Source organism: Chlamydotis macqueenii, chromosome 7 (genome assembly GCF_036417535.1).
Source record: "Chlamydotis macqueenii isolate bChlMac1 chromosome 7, bChlMac1.mat, whole genome shotgun sequence".
Lineage (NCBI taxonomy): Eukaryota > Metazoa > Chordata > Aves > Otidiformes > Otididae > Chlamydotis > Chlamydotis macqueenii.
The window spans coordinates 24,908,254-24,922,958 of record NC_141562.1 but is presented as its reverse complement, the minus strand read 5'-3'; the positions used below and the strand labels follow the sequence as shown (position 1 = coordinate 24,922,958).

General features: G+C 65.0%; 1 protein-coding gene across 5 annotated transcripts; it reads right to left on the bottom strand.

Annotated features, from left to right (window-relative positions):
• Window positions 1–1,352: 1,352 nt before the first annotated feature.
• On the bottom strand, window positions 1,353–12,822 carry LOC104481706 (prominin-1-A). Of its 5 annotated transcripts, XM_086752738.1 has the most exons (26): window positions 12,055–12,084; window positions 11,905–11,932; window positions 11,650–11,800; window positions 10,414–10,475; window positions 9,993–10,198; window positions 9,418–9,538; window positions 9,215–9,278; window positions 8,709–8,798; window positions 8,253–8,443; window positions 8,105–8,179; window positions 7,718–7,781; window positions 7,328–7,487; window positions 6,906–7,058; window positions 6,329–6,452; window positions 6,087–6,178; window positions 5,785–5,869; window positions 5,538–5,681; window positions 5,203–5,274; window positions 4,904–4,993; window positions 4,720–4,773; window positions 4,300–4,380; window positions 3,942–4,010; window positions 3,756–3,845; window positions 3,378–3,490; window positions 2,111–2,128; window positions 1,353–1,754 (listed from the first exon to the last, which is right to left on the bottom strand). In XM_086752738.1, exons 3-26 carry the CDS (start codon window positions 11,777–11,779, stop codon window positions 1,703–1,705), a joined length of 2,400 nt encoding a protein of 799 aa, XP_086608864.1. In that variant the 5' UTR covers window positions 11,780–11,800; window positions 11,905–11,932; window positions 12,055–12,084; the 3' UTR covers window positions 1,353–1,702. The 5 variants fall into 5 exon arrangements, 4 of the variants coding, with proteins under 4 accessions (XP_086608864.1, XP_086608866.1, XP_086608863.1 ...); XM_086752740.1 differs by lacking the exons at window positions 11,905–11,932; window positions 12,055–12,084 and adding an exon at window positions 12,787–12,822; XM_086752737.1 differs by lacking the exon at window positions 11,905–11,932 and having other exon boundaries at window positions 11,650–11,858; window positions 12,055–12,098.
• Window positions 12,823–14,705: the final 1,883 nt, after the last annotated feature.

Below are 14,705 nucleotides of genomic sequence, written 5' to 3'. Positions count from 1 at the left end.
CAGTAATTTGGGGGGAGATTTTCCTTGCCAGGGCTGGGTCTGGATGCAGATGGCCACGGTGACACAGCGAACGGGGGGGGTCAAGCTCCCTGCCTTCCTGCGTTAGCTCTGCAGAGAGGAAAAGGCTGGAGGCTGAGCAGAGAGGTGAGTGGGGAGGGAGCAGTGCCTGCGAAGACAGCAAGCAGAAACTGAAGCTGGCGGCAGTCCTGCGTGGGCTGGTGTCTCCACAGCACAGCAAGGGAAGAGGAAGCAGGGAACGCTGTGCGGTGGAGACAGCCTTGGGACTTGGGGATGGAAACCTCCACACGTAGCCCTAGACAAGCATAAAGCTGTCACAGCTCGGGAGGCTGAGGGTTTAGGGTGGGAGAGAGCAAAGGCAGAGCAAGTGGAGACAAAACTAAGCTAAGTGCTATCCAAGGGGGTGCCGGGAAACCCCACCCTGAGGACCAGAAAGGGTGGGCATCCCTGGGCAGAGCAGGGGCTGAGCCACCACGCAGGGCAGATTCAGCTGGGTGATAGGGTGCTCTGCAGCCAGGACGGGTGCTGGGGGGAGATAGCAGGAGGTAAGACTGGTGCAGCTTCAGATAACGCCTGAAGGAAAAAACAGTGATTAGAAGGTCCGAAGGCAAATGGGAAAAGTGATGCATGTAGCGGAGGGCAAGCTGGCCAGCTCGGCCCCGTCCCTCACTCCAGAGAGACTTGGAATTTGCAGCAAAGTAAATGAGTTAAGCTTCTCATGTACGTCCCCCGTGCCTGATCCAGCTTTCGGGATGGTCCCTGTTGCTTGCCCCAAGGAGCAGCATGAAGCAGCACCTGCACTCGCCCCACCGTGGGTGCAGACCTTGGCGTATCTGCGCATGCAGCCCTCGCCATGCCCATCTGTGCCATGCAGCAGTGTGGGACGTGCAGGGGTGGATGCTGGCAGTTCCCCATGCCACCATACCCAGTAAAGGGAAGGAGGGGTTGGCTGCAAGCACCCCATAAACTAACTGGAAACCCATAGATGACACATAGCAGGGTCGCTGGAGGGCACAGGGAAGTACCCATGCGTTGAGGGGGGGAACGTCATGGACAGGATGCTTTTAGCACAGCTTTTTGCAGGGAAGGACCTGGCACTCACCCAGCTGCAGATGCAAAGGACTGCCCGGTGAAGGGAATGTCACCCAGCCTTGGTGACACTGACCAGTGGTCCTGCATCGATCCATGGGCTGGGTCAGGACTCCAAGACCTGGCTGTGGGCAGAGCACACTCGGGGACCCCTGCAAGAGCCCTCTAGTCCCAGCTGCAGCCCCAGCTTGTGCCAGCAGTGGGGAACCCTCCCTATCCCTGTGCCCTTCCACCAGAGCCAGACATGGAAGAGTGCAGCTGCATGCCTGCAGTGCACACAAACACCCCATTTATTGTTTGTCAACAAAAAAATCACAGCTTTGGAAAGAGTTGGGCTCCCTGCAAAAATAAATAGTCACATTTTTCGAGCAAGGGGCCGGGATCAGCAGGTTCCCGCTGGCCAGCAGCTCAGGCTGCAGTGTCATGGGCAGTGCAAGGCGCAGCCCTCCTCCCACGCATACTGGGGCATCATCACATATTGGGAACTGGGGAGGGGGTTTCAGCCGGGGGGTCCCAACCTGCTTCCCAGCACCCAAGGAGAAGGCGCAGCAGACAGGGCAGCCGTATCCATCTCCGTGCCTGTGCCGTGGGGGGGCTAATGCCTGGTGGATGGCCGGGGGATTTTGTAGAAGTTGAATGTGGGTGGCCTGCAAAACCAAGGTCACCTCTGTCACCCTCAGCCACAGAGGGGAGCAAGGAAGAGCCCAGGACGTGCTGGGATGGCCAAATGTCATCCCACCCCTGTCACCCAGCCCCAGAGGAAAGAGGGTACAGAGACCCCCCCACCCCACCAGCCTAGGGGAGGCTGGGAACAGTAGCATCCCCAAACTTAGGGAAGATGATGGGGGGACCCCAGAACAGTCTACGCTGCACAGGTCCCACCTTCCCAGGCCTCCCCTGGTACCAGCACCCTCCTTGGCGTGCACTTGCCCTGTTCCCTGTCCCACCTCGTGCCACAGGAGCCACCCCCCACCCCACACAGGGACCTGGCACTGCTACTTACATCTCCAAGGCTTCATTACTGGAGGGGAGGAAAAAAGAGGAGACAGTGTCAGTGGGGCAATAAGATGCCTCCTGGGACGGCCCAGCATCTCCCAGTGGGACAAAGTCTCCCCCGGGGCACACAGGAGGGACACGGGGCGGGTGCAGGGTGCTATGGTCCCCTCCATCCCGGTTGCCCTGTCTGCATACAGAGCACAGGTTCCTACAGCCCCCCACAAACGTCACTGCCCCAGAGCATCCCTGCTCCCTCCCTGGCAGGCAGAGCAGGGCCCCATGCTCGCTGTGGCACACCGCTCCCCCGGGCCACAATTTCAGTTCCCCCAAGTTTCCCTGGCAGCTGAGCTGCTGGCTGCAGGGGGAAGTGAAAGGCACCGAGGCCGCTGGTGGGGACCCCAGGCACGCTGCGGGCAGGGCACCCTGCAGCCCCCCCGTGTCTTCTTTGCACACCCCAGGGGAGACCCTCTCCCACCGGGAGATGCTCGCTCAGCCCCACATCCCACCCACAACACATACAACCCCAGCACGGGTCCTGGGAGAGCCGGGGCACAGAGCGAGGAGGAGTGGGGCACGTAGGGAGAGGAAGGCTGGCTGCAGCCACGATGGGCACGGGGGAGCTGCAAACCCCAGCTCCCCAGGCAGCTGTGACCTTGGAGCAGAGGGGTGGCAGGTGGGGGCGCCAGGGCAGGGGAACCCCTGGCGAAGCGGCTGCTCCACAGGGCCGAGTAGCCCTCAGCAGTGGGAAATCCAACTGGACGCGGCTCCTTGCCCTCAGGGGTTGGCTGCGGTGCTGGTGAGGTTGCTAGTGAAGGGACCCTGGCGGGATGGGAAAAGGGTCCCTGGGGTGCTGGTGGCCACGGGCGTGCGAGCGAGCACTGCACCCTCGTGGCAGCGACACCAACCCTGCAGCACGCTGCTGCTGCGCCGCATCCAGCTGTGCTCCCGTTTGGGGGCCCCCAGCACAGAAATGGTGCAAAGCGGAGTGAGCTGGCTTGCAGATTCCTAAGCTGGGCTGGGGGCTGCCCCGCTACGCCAGCCAGACTTCTTCCTCCAAGGAGGGGGTCACACGCACCTTCGGCTGCCCAAAGAGGAGTTGCAGAGCAGGCAGAGCCAAGCTCTTCTCCAAAGCATCCCCATCCTCAGAGGCTGAAGGTCCCAAGCCACCTCCCTGGTGCTTTAGGATCAGCCCCACAGGCTGCTGTGGGGCGTGTGAAGGGGCGGTTTGCAGTGCGCAGGGGGCAGCCCAGACCCAGAGGCAAGCGGCTCCTCACCTGTAGACATCAGCGAAGTTCATGCGGCGGTAAAATTTGGCAAGTCTGACAGTCAGGATGATGCTGGGCAGCAGGAAGAAGGTGCACCAGCCCAGGCTGAACCAGAAGGCATTCTGGGTGCGGGGGGAGAGCCATCAGGGCCCAGACAGTGACTGGGAAAGCCTCTTTCCCCACCAGACCCCCCTCCAAGTGACCCCTCCGCTCACCCCTTCTCACAGCCTGGCCGTGGCTTAGCCACAGCAATCTGCTGGAGAGATGCTGAGCCCTGCTTGCTCAGGACAGAGATGAGTACCCCTCATCCTGTGCATGAGGGGGACAAGGGGACCTCATTGCCACCCCCTACACACGTGTCACCCCATACACCACTGCCCCACTCACCAGAGAGTCCAGGATGTAGTCGCAGGTGATGGCCTCCACGTTGTCCAGGGTCTGAGCTATAGGCTTGCAACGTGCCACATCTCCTGTCAGCTGGGAACACGGTGGGGACAGGACGTATCAGTGTCACCACAACCCTGCAGCCTGACCTCCCCTTCCCTCCACCCCACCGAGGAAGGCTCAACTCACTCTGCTCTTGGCCCAGGAGATGTAGGTCTCAAAGAAGTCCAACAGCTCCTGCAGGAAGGCCCACGTCTCCTGGGAGGGGCAAGCAGAGAGTGGAGATGCTGCAGCTCCAGCCCACTCCATGCCCCAAGTCCCCTCCATGTCAGGATCAGGGCTGTTGGAGCACCTCAACCCAGCAGCAATGGGGCTGCAAGCCCTGCCCCACCCCGGCCCCTTGCCTGGGGTGCTATGAGCGGAGGGAGTGCAGGGGACCCCAGGGGGTCAGACATTGCTTGGCACCCCCGCGCAGAGGGAGGTGTTGGTGGGGCGGTCCGGACACATCCCCATTGGCTGGCCCGGCAGCGGGGCAAAGTGAGCTCACGTTCTTGATGATGTTTGCCATCTCCCTCTCCAGGAACTCCTCGGTTTCACTTGCTTTGTCCAGCGCGGCTTTTGTCCGTGCCTGGGGTGAAAGGTGCTCTCAGCAGCGTGATGGGGGGGTCCCCGCATCTCCCCACCCTGCCTGGCAGCGTCCCTGAGCTGTGGTGTCCCCAGCAGTCACACGCTGGTACTGCCCGAGTCCCTTGGGTGGAGGGAGCTCGTGCCTGGTGGGGTCTCTGGCACGGCCCCCTCCCTCTGCCCCACAAGCAGCCCCTACAGTGCATGCTTGGGGAGTCCCACAGCAGCCACCAGCCCCCCAGACTGAGGCTAGCCCCCACTGTGGAGACGGTGGAACCTCAAGGGAGCTTTGCAGGGTGCCCCAGAGTGGGGTGCGCTCGGGAGGCCCCCTTGTGTCACTGACCTCAAGCTGGGCAGCCCCGCTCTGCACCGAGTGGATGTTCTCCTTCAGGCTTTGCTGGGGACAGAGAGAGTGGGGTCAGAGATGTGGACTCCATGGCTCAGCTGAGACCCCACCAGCAGGCTCCGAGCTCTGGGGGAGCCCAAGCCAGCACCCCCAGGACCTTCCCCACCCCAGCATCGCTCACCAGCGGCTCAGAGAAGCTCGTCTGCATCTCCTTGTCCAGCTCCCTCAGACTGCGAGCATCAGCCCTCAGGTCCTCTCTCACGCCCGCGTCCTGGAGGAGCTGCAGTCAGCTGTGCCCCCCGGCATGGGGTCCCTGCCCCACCACAGCCACCTGATGGGGGGCTGGGCTGGAGAAGAGAGCTGGGCGAGGGTGAAGGGCCTTGCCTCCCCTTGGCACCCAGGCAGGTCTGCAGAGGAGCCCCAGTAGCCAGGGGCTTTGGGGACAGGTGGCCATCGCCCTGGGGTGCCATGGTCTCTCACCACTTTGTCTGCCAGCTGCTCCAGCTCTGCGGCCAGATCCAGGAGGCTTCCCTGGGTCACGTTCTGATCCAGCTGGAAAAGGCAGAGACAGAGCTGTGAGAACAGGGAATGGGGCTCACGGCGGGGCCGTACCCCATCCCTGTGGAGCAGAGGGGAGCCAGGGCCTCCCAGGTGGAGAAGGTGCCCAGTTGCCGCAAGGGGTGACACAGCTGGCAAGGGACATGCTGGGAGCCTGCGGTGGGACTCCCCGCAGCAGCAAAGAGGAGGGGACAGTGGACCCCCTCAACACAGATCCAGACACCCTGCATCCCAACACCTGGCTGTCCCCAGCCCACCTGCTCCAGGGTGGGGGTGAAGTCAGGGGGCTGCCCAGCCCGGCTGGCGTTCAGCAGCACATCTCTCTGGCGCTGGCTGAGCAGGGAGATGGGGCTCAGGGTGATGTTCACCTTCTCAAAGGCCACAGAGATCTCTCCTGTGTACTACCAGAGCAAAGGGAGCCATCATGGGGCACAGTGCTGGCCTCTCACTGTCCCCTCAGTGCCAGCCCTGCACCCCTCCGGACCCGCGCAGCCCCACGCTCACTTCGCTGATGTTCAGGAGCTCGTCCAGGGACACGGTCTGGTCCAGATGCAGAGTTTGCCACAGGGCAGCATCTTGCTGGCACTGCCTGCAGGAGAGGGACACGGGGCTGAAAAGAGGCAGACGAGTGGCACCCCCTCCCAGGAGCGCGTCCTCACCCACGCAGGCAAACCGCATCTCGCCCCTTCCCTGGCATTGGCACCTGCCTGCAGCCAGGGCACGCTGTCCCTCATCCAGGGGAGCATCCAAGGGCACCAAGCAGCTGTACTCTCCCCCAAAGACACGGTGCCGGGGCTGGGACCTACCTGTACATCTCTGAGAAGTTTACTGTACCACCCTCCTGGCCCAGCAACTCCGACAGGTTGAAGCTGGGAATCAGGCCAGGGGTGTCCAGGAGCTGAGAGCAAGGGAGAAATGAGACACAGTGCAGGGCAGGACACCCAAGAAGAGCATCCCAGGTCTGGTCAGCGCTGCCTCCGCTCCACCAGCAGCCCTCAGAAAAGCAGCAGTGGCTCTGGGCAGGAGTCTGTCCCCATGGGGAGCTCACCTGGAAGAGCTGCTGGTTGTGCCAGGACTCACAGACGAGCATATAGATGTTCCCCCCCAACACGAAGGTGATCAGCACCAGCAGCATCAGCAGCCAGGAGAAGATGAAGCTGAAGCCGACCCCTCTGCCAGCACAGAGACACCATCAGCACCTGCAGCCCCGTGCCCTGGTGTTGCCTCCAGCCCGCAGAGCCCACAGCCCGCACACCCCTTGCCCTCCCAGCAACACCGGGAAGCACCACCATTCCCACAAGCACGTCTCCGCTCTCCCTTTGGCCCCTGAAGCACGGCCGGGCTGTACCCTGCGGCTCGGACCCCCACATGCCTTCCTTGAGCTTTGGGAGCCACCACTCAGCCGCAGAGCCACGGGACCGGGCACGCACCGCCAGGCCCCCGCCGGCAAGGGGTGACCGGGCTCCGCTCAAACGCCTTTCACCAGCACCGTCATTTTACCCTCGCGTTTACCACCCGCAAGGTGGGTTGCCCCATTAAGCCACAGTAACGTTATGATCTAGGAGCTTGAGCGTCCCCAGGCCAGCCCTGCCCACCCACCCCACCGCTCCCACACGCATCCTCACGCCATGAAGAAGTTCCCGCCGGCGTTGGAGAGGCTGCTGCGCTGCGTGGGCAGCACGCTTTCCTTCAGCCCCAGGGGCCCCAGCAGCAGCCCGACGACGTTGCAGAGGACCACCAGCAGCACCGCGCAGCACAGGAGGACGCACAGGATCCACCTGGGGCAAGAGGAGGGGCAGGAGTCAGACAGCAGGACCTGGCACCCCCAGCAGCGCCTGGCATCCCATCAGCTGCCTTCTTGGGGAGGAAAAAGGCGCCAGGCACCCTGGCAGAGGTGGGGCACAGGTGGCTGCAAGGCACAGCTCTGCCCACCCCGCACCCACAGCCCTCCACCACCAAGCAAGTCCCCAGCTTTAGCAACCGGAGGATCGAGAGCCTGAGCCTCTCCGGACAAGGGCACTGAGGGATGCAGGAGCCCCTCGCCAACCTGAGCCCATCAATGGCGATGACCGGCTCCCTGTGCTCCTCCAGCACCAATGTGGCATTGCCCACAAAGGCCCCGACGCTCTCCTCCACATCCAGGAGCGGCAGCTGCTCCTGCCAGGTCCTGATCTCCTGTCCAATGAGGCCCAGCTGGTCCTGGGTCTCTGCAGGGGACAGCGACAGGTTGTTGCTGTGAACTGCTGCCTGCATCCCGCTCATCTTGGGCAGCGGGGATTGGGAAAAGATGGGACGGGGGTGGCTTTGGTCAAGGATGGCATCAGTGTGACAGCACAGAGGGGCGGCAGCAGGGGAGGTCTCCAGGCAGGGACGGCATGAGGAGGGAGCGTGGAGAGGGGGAGGGGAAATTCAGCACATGGGACGTTTGTCTGCTCACTTGTCACCACGTCCTGGGACTGCTCTTGCACCTTGGCAGGGGTTGCGTCCAGCGTGCTGTTAACCTGCGTTCGGGGGGGAGGGCAGGGCGTACAGCTCACGTCCCTGCCCGCAGCCCAGGGCTGAGCAGCACATCCCCTCCATCCCCAGATCCCCGTGGCACAGGACAGCCAGGCTCCCCCCAGCACCCAGCCCTGACCATGCCAGCGCCCGGGGGTGGCAGGGATGGCAGGCAGGCTCCGGCCAAGGCGGATCTCCCACCAGCACATCCCTCCGTGCACCAGCAGTTAACTCCCAGTGGGAATCTCCCCAAGCCACCCCCTCACTGCACAGCCCAGCAGCGCCAGGAGCACCCAGCCCAGGGGCTGGGGTGGGGAGCACCCCTTACCTTCTCTAAATCGGCTGCTATGTTGGAGCCAGACACATCACCCAGTGCCTCCAGCTGCTGCCCCACGCCAGGGATCTGCAGGGAAGAGCCTGGGGTGAGGGGGCTGGGGAAGGGGCTGCAGGGACCCCCGCACCCTGCCCCCCCTCACCATGCTGAAGTTGGCGCTGAAGGCGAGGCCGTCCAGGGACACGTTGTCACAGGGGTGGCCGCAGCGACGCAGGGTCTGGTTGAGGCCGTCCCGCAAGCTGGCCAGCCGCTGGCTGTAGTTGCCCTGCAGCTCCCCGAGGTGCGAGCGGGTGATGGCGATACTGCCGAAGGCGGCCGCCAGCGTCTCCATCCCTGGGGAGACAGCGGGGAGCTCGGAGGACTCATCCGGCCGCTGCGGGGGTGGGCGGGGGGGGGGGCTTGTCCTCACCTAGCTGAGCCCATCAAAAAATGCAACATAGGGGCACCCCTCAAAGTTCCAGTATTTGCCCCAGGCTGCGGCTGGGAGGACAGATGGACTCCCTCTCCCTGGGAGCTTTATCCAAACATGCACCTACCCCAGCTCTCAGCCCCGGCGCCCCTCCAAGTCCCCGCTAGACCCCAGGGACGGGGCCACTACCTTGCAAGAGGCTCTGGAGCAATCCCAGAGCCCCATCCGTGCTGCTCCTGATGCCCGAGATGATCATGCCACCCAGGCTGGGCCCAATGTCTGCAGAGATGGAAGAGATGGTGTCAGTGACGGGACCCTTGGGGTCCTGGGGCTTGCAGGAGAACTGCTGAAAACACCAACCCCCTGAAGGACCCCATCCGACACCCACTCCCCAGCCTAGGGGCAGATGGGACACCCACCCCCCACATCACCCTCCCCAGAGGGGAGCCCGAATGGGGAAAAGCAGCAGCTGGAGCGGGGTGGGAGCCTAGAGGAGCCCCCAAACCCACTCCCTTTCGACATCCCCACGCGAACCAGCCCAGCAGCCCCCAGGGTCAGCAACCATCCACAGGGCAGCGAGGCAAACCCACGCAGCACCCCCTACCGCCCCTGTGCCGTAGGCGCCCAAGCCCTGCCAGAGCAGCTTGCCGCGGGTGCGTGGGGTGCTCCAGCCCCCCTCTGCCGCACACCCTCACCCTGGAGGCTGCAGTTGGCGTGGCCCAGCGGGACGTCGCTGCTGTTGATGATAAAATTGATTTGCTGCAGGGACAGAGATGGGGTGTCAGTGCAGGTGGGAATCCTTCCCTGACTCCAGCCCCACTGTTGCCCTTCCCCAGGGGGTTATTTGGGCTGCTCCCCCCGCCAGGCACCCCAGCCGGGGCGGGAGGACAAGGCGTGCCTGGGGGATGGAGGCCAGGTAGGTGTGCACATCGTCCAGGGTGTTGTTGACGTTGGGGAAGGTGCTGTGCACAGCCTGGGAGAAGCGGTTGTTGCTGATGAAGGCGTAGACATCGCCAGCCCTACAATGGAAGGGCAGCAGGGTCAATGCGCTGGGAGCTCAGTCCCGATGCTCCCCCCGCCCCAGGATCCTCCAACCGCACGGACCCCAGGCTGCGGGTCCCGGAGCAGCCTGCTGAGCCCTGCTCCCGGAGCACCGCAGAGCATCCCCTGCACGTAGCCAAGGGACCAGAGAGGAGGGACATGGGAAACTGAGGCACGGGGGAGCCTGCTGCCCGGCATGGCCGCGTTTCCCCACAGCGAAGCTGCTGGGAAGGGTCTGCACCGAGCCAACGCACAGCCCCCCCGCCCCATCCCCGGGGCCCAGCTCCCCACCGCCGCCGTTTCCTCTCCTTTGTCCCGCCGTGGCGGGATCTGCTCCTGGGAACAATGGCAGCTTCCTGGCATGGCCGCCAAGCACCGGCGTTTCCACCCACCCTCGGGTCCCATCCGGAACCTCCTGGCCAGCGCACTCACAGGAGGAGAGCGGAGATCAGCAGGACACAGGCCCAGAGCGCCCGACGCCGGCAGCCCATCCACCGGTGCTGCTTCTGGTACATGCGGCCCCCACAGTTCCCGCAGCAGCGGCACCAGCAGAAGCAGCATCCCACCAGGGGCACAAGGATGACGAAGAGGAGCCCGATGGCCGCGCAGACCAGGAAACCCAGCTCGTAAAGCAGCAGCTGGGAGAGGAAGAACGAGAGGCAGTGTTAACACTGGTGCCCCTGAAGGCTCCCCAGCTCTGAGGGTCCTGACCAGACCCCCACACGGCAGGATGGGTTCCCCCAGGGGGTTGCACATCTCCACTTGCTGCTGCCCAGCATCTGGGGCTCAGCCTTGGGGCAGCACCCACCAGCGTCCCCCAGCCCACGGCTCCCTGCCCTGGCTGCCCGCTTACCTCCCGGACTTGTTCCCTGATGGCCTCCTCATGCTGGTGCTGCCCAAACTCTGCGATCAGTTCTGGGGAAATAAGGAACAGAGAGGGCTGTGAGCAGGTGCTGGGCCCTGGGGGGCTCTCCAGGAGAGCCCCACAGCCTGCCTACCCCAGAGAGGGGCTTCCAGCACCGGGCATCACCTCCAGTGCTGTGGCTTGCAGGTGCAAGGTATGTTTCTCCCTGCCAGCTGTCCCTCCCTGGCCATCGTGTCACGCAGCCCTTTCACACCCGCAAAAAGCACTGCCAGCCCCCAGGCTCTCAGGGCTCCACAGAGCAAGGGGGTCCTTGCCCCAGCAGGCACTGGGACAGGCTCGGAGCTCGAGGATGCTCCGACAACCAGCTCAGCATCTCTTGGGCTGCCATCCTGCAGCCCAGCCCCAGGGAGACGCCCAGCCAGCACCGCCAGCCTGGGATGGGTGCTGGGACAAAGTCCCCCCACTGTGCTGCCTGTTTTGTCCCCAAGGCTCGCCCTGCCCGTGCCCCATGGCCTCATTACGAGCTGTGCCGGTACACGACACCGTGTGATTGTACCCCGGTATCTGCGTGACACAAACAAGGCCACAAAATCATTGTGTTCTTTGCCAGCCACGTGTCTGCCCACAAGTTGCTGACGAGCAGAGGCTGAGCCCAGCAAAGGACAAAGTGCCAGCAGCTGGAGTGGCAACCCCCCACCCCAGGGTGGGCAGCGCTCGCCCCAGGGGCAGCGAGCAGCCACAGGGTCCTGGCATCACCCATGCCAACCTCTTGGGGCAGAGCCTGCCAGCGACACATCCCCTCAGAGATGAAGGAGGGAGGGTGGAAAGCAGGGTGGCACGCAGGGGGTGCCTCCAGCGCTGCCGTGCAGGCGCTGGCACTGGGACACGCTGCTTTTGGTGGCCTCAAGCCATGTCTTGCCTAAGTACGCCTGTCACCTGTGAGCACAGAGGGCTACAAGCCAGGCAAGGGATGAAGATACCTGGAGGGAGGATGGGGCAGGACTCTGCAGAGCTTCTGGGGGCCACCTCAGACTGCCACACGGTTGCAATGGGACGGGCAGGACACGGCTGGCAGCCCTCACGGACCACACTCCATTCCCACCCCTCATACCCCTCCTAACCCAGTATCCTGGCATTTAAAGGCTGGATCACCAGTGCAGGAGGGCTCAGGTTTAATTGGGACCCCCCCACCCCATCGCCAGCCCCCCGCTGCCGTGCACCCACCTACGGGCAAGGCGTTGGGCTGCACCAGCCGAAGGAATCCGTGCACCATCCCCACCAGCCCCGGCGTGCTGCTCCCCGGCGCTTCGGGGCCGGGGCCGTAGGTGGGCTGCGAGATGTTCCCCAGCTCCATGGCGGCAGCTCCAGTGGGTGCCTGGGGCACAGAGGGGGGCTGGCGGTGTCGTCGGGAGCACACGGCCACCCGGCCTGCTCTGCTTCCGAGCAGGAAACGCGGGGAGAAAAAAAAAAATCAGGCACCTGCCAGCTCCTGCCCGGAAGGAAAAAGCTGCGGGAGAGCAAGGAGGAGGGATGGGGAGTCCCGGGAGGAGCCGGGTGCGGGGCCAGGCAGGAGGTGCCCACGAGGGACCAGAGGGGCTGCGGGGGACGAAGCGGGGACGCAGCACTTACCCGGGCACCTCTGTCCGCCGCAGGGCCCAGCCGCGCAGTGCCAGCGCCCCGGGCTTGACCGTTTAAGTTTCGGCTGCGATTGCCGAAAAGCTGCTCGCCGGGAAGGCGGCGATGCCGGGATCGCCCCACCCTGCTCCTGCCACCCCCTGGGCCACCCCCCTCCATACCTGGGGCAGGGTCACCACCAACCCATCCCAACCCGTCCCAAGGGGGAAGAAGCCCCTCTGCTCGCCCTCCGCGGAGCTCCCGACCCCTTTCTGGTTTCCTGCCCTCCCGACCCAGGGGCTGGGTGATCCCAAGGGCCGCCAGCCCCCCTGCTGCACCCCTGCAGGGTGGGGTGCACTGGGCCGGCCACAGTTTTGGCCACGGAACCAGGTTTTACATTATAAAAACCTTCCCAAGCCGGGTATTGCGGCAAACCCGGCGTTTTCCACAGGCACCCCGATCCCCCCGAGCAGGGGACGGCCCCGGGGCACCCAGACGGGATTTTTCCTCCAAGGCTGGAGCTCCGCCAGCGCCCGCCCGGCTCCATCCCGCCCCCCACCCCCCCCTCCCGCCCGCCGAGGAGGTCTCCCACGCCGCGGGGAGCCGCGCGTGATTCTACTCCTGCCACCGCCCCGTGGTCCTGCACCCCCTCCCCCCCACGCCCCGCCGCCGGGGTCGCGCCGCGGCTCCGCGAGTCGCAGCCGGAGGCAGGGCCGGGGGTCGCGCCCGGTTTTGCCGCGAACGCACCCGGTGGGCGCGGGGCAGCTGCCCCGGAGGTCCCGTCCCGTCCCGGCGGGCGGCAGCGGCGGCGGGAGCTCCCTGGGCCGGTTCGGCACCGAGACCGCGGCGCGGGCGGCCCCGGGGGGGGGGCGGGCAGGGCCGGGAGGGGCCGCCCCTTCCGCCCCAGCCCCCGGGGGTCTGCCCGGGGCGTGCAGCCGCCCCGGCCCCCACCTCTGCCGGGAGGGAGCCTTCGCACTCGCGTCGCTGTGCCCTGGCACCCCGCTCCGTCCCCGGGGGGGGACCCCTGCCCCAGACAGCCCCGGCACCCCGCCTCTGCCCCAGAGAGACCCCTGCTCCTGCTCCAAATTACCTCAGCACCCCACTCCACTCCGGCGGGACCCCTGCCCCAAACTGCCCCGGCACCCCGCGTCCGCCCCAGCGAGACCCCTACCCCTGCCCCATGCCATCGTGACATCCTGCGTCTGACCCCCTCCGAGACCCCAGCTCCTGCCTTGCCCCACTGGGGAGAGCCCGCAGCCCCCAGTGCCCAGCCCCCTCTGCCCCATGCCCAGCCCGTGCTCCCTCTCTGCCCCACAGAGCCCCAGCGCTGAACCCACCAGCAGCCCACCCTGCCACAGCCCCTGTCCCCAGAGCCCCCCACGCTGCCCACCTTGCCTCCATGCCAGCCCTCAGCCGTGCCCCGCAGCCCCCCACCTCCCTCCCTGGGGCAGCCGTGCCCCCCACATGGTCCTTGGTCCCTGCCCCAGCCCCGTGTCCCTGCATGAGGTTCCATGTGCTTTCGGATGGGTGCCAGTGGGGAGCCCAGGTGAGCTGTACCCGCACGTCCTTCACACAGCCGGGCTCCTTGGCCACCCCAGCGCCCACGACTCGCTGGCTGCCACCTCCCAGGTTACTGCTTAACTCTCCCCAGCACGAGCAGGCGTCACTGCTCTCCGTGACCTTGGCGAAGGTGGCGTGGGGAAGAAGGCAAACAGGGTTTCCTCCTGGCCTGGCCCGTGCCAGGTGCCAAGGTGCCATGAGGGACCCTCTGGTTCAGCGTTGGCACCAGGGCAGGGTAGCGGAGAACACAGATGCAGCTTCCAAAAAAAAGGAAAAGCAATAAAAAGCAAGAGCTAGTGAGTTTCTCACAGCGCTGGGGCTGATGTGGGGAGGGAGGTTTGAAGGTTTCATGGGCACCCTTGGCTGCGTGTGAGCGGGATCTGGCCAGGCAACCGTGGGATCCTTCACGGGTGGAAGGATCTGCTTCTGCCCAGGGTGTCCTGCTGAGGCTGCTAGAGCTCGGTGCACGTCAGGAGCGAGGGTGACACCTCAGCCTGAGGTGCCACCACACCACGGGCTCACCGGGGCCGCTCTGCTCCCACCTGCCCAGCCATGAGCTCCCACCACGGCAGCCCTCCCGACCCCAGCCCCATCAGGGGGACGGCTGGCAAGGTGACATCCCTTGGTGCAGATGTCAACCCAAGCCCTGCCCCTGCTCCAAAGACATGGGCCCATCCTGCCCCTACCCTCTGCTGCATCAGCCCTATTTTTCGAGTCCAGTTTCCCCCACGTCCCTTTTTTTCCTCCCCCATGAGCACCAGACCTGCCCTCGCCCCAGCATTACCACAGGCTCCTTGCCCTGCACGCTTGGCTGGGGGAGGAGGGGGTTGAATGGGATGAGGCACTCACAGTTTAAGCCCAGTGCCTCCCTCGGCTGGGGGCTTGGACCCAGCTGCCCCCAGACCCCCCCACCTGGTGGGGAGGGCAAAATGCTGCCTCTGGGGTCAGCTATCTGGCCTGGTCTGGGGGAACTGGGAACCAGCATCTTGCCCCCCAGCTTCTGGAAGATGGGGGTAACCCCCATGGAGGCTGGTGCTATGCCTCCCGTTCCAGGGGGGTCACCTGTCCCTCCTTTGCTTGCTCTGTGTTGCTCAGCTGCTGCTGCC

Coding starts and splice junctions, on each gene's coding strand:
- LOC104481706 (XM_086752740.1), bottom strand. CDS start 11,779: ATGGAGCTGGGGAACATCTCGCAGCCCACCTACGGCCCCGGCCCCGAA. Junction 5,870..6,086: donor AACTTCTCAGAGATGTACAG/GTAGGTCCCAGC, acceptor CCTCTCCTGCAG/GCAGTGCCAGCAAGATGCTG. Junction 4,994..5,202: donor AGCAGCTGGCAGACAAAGTG/GTGAGAGACCAT, acceptor CAGCTCCTCCAG/GACGCGGGCGTGAGAGAGGA.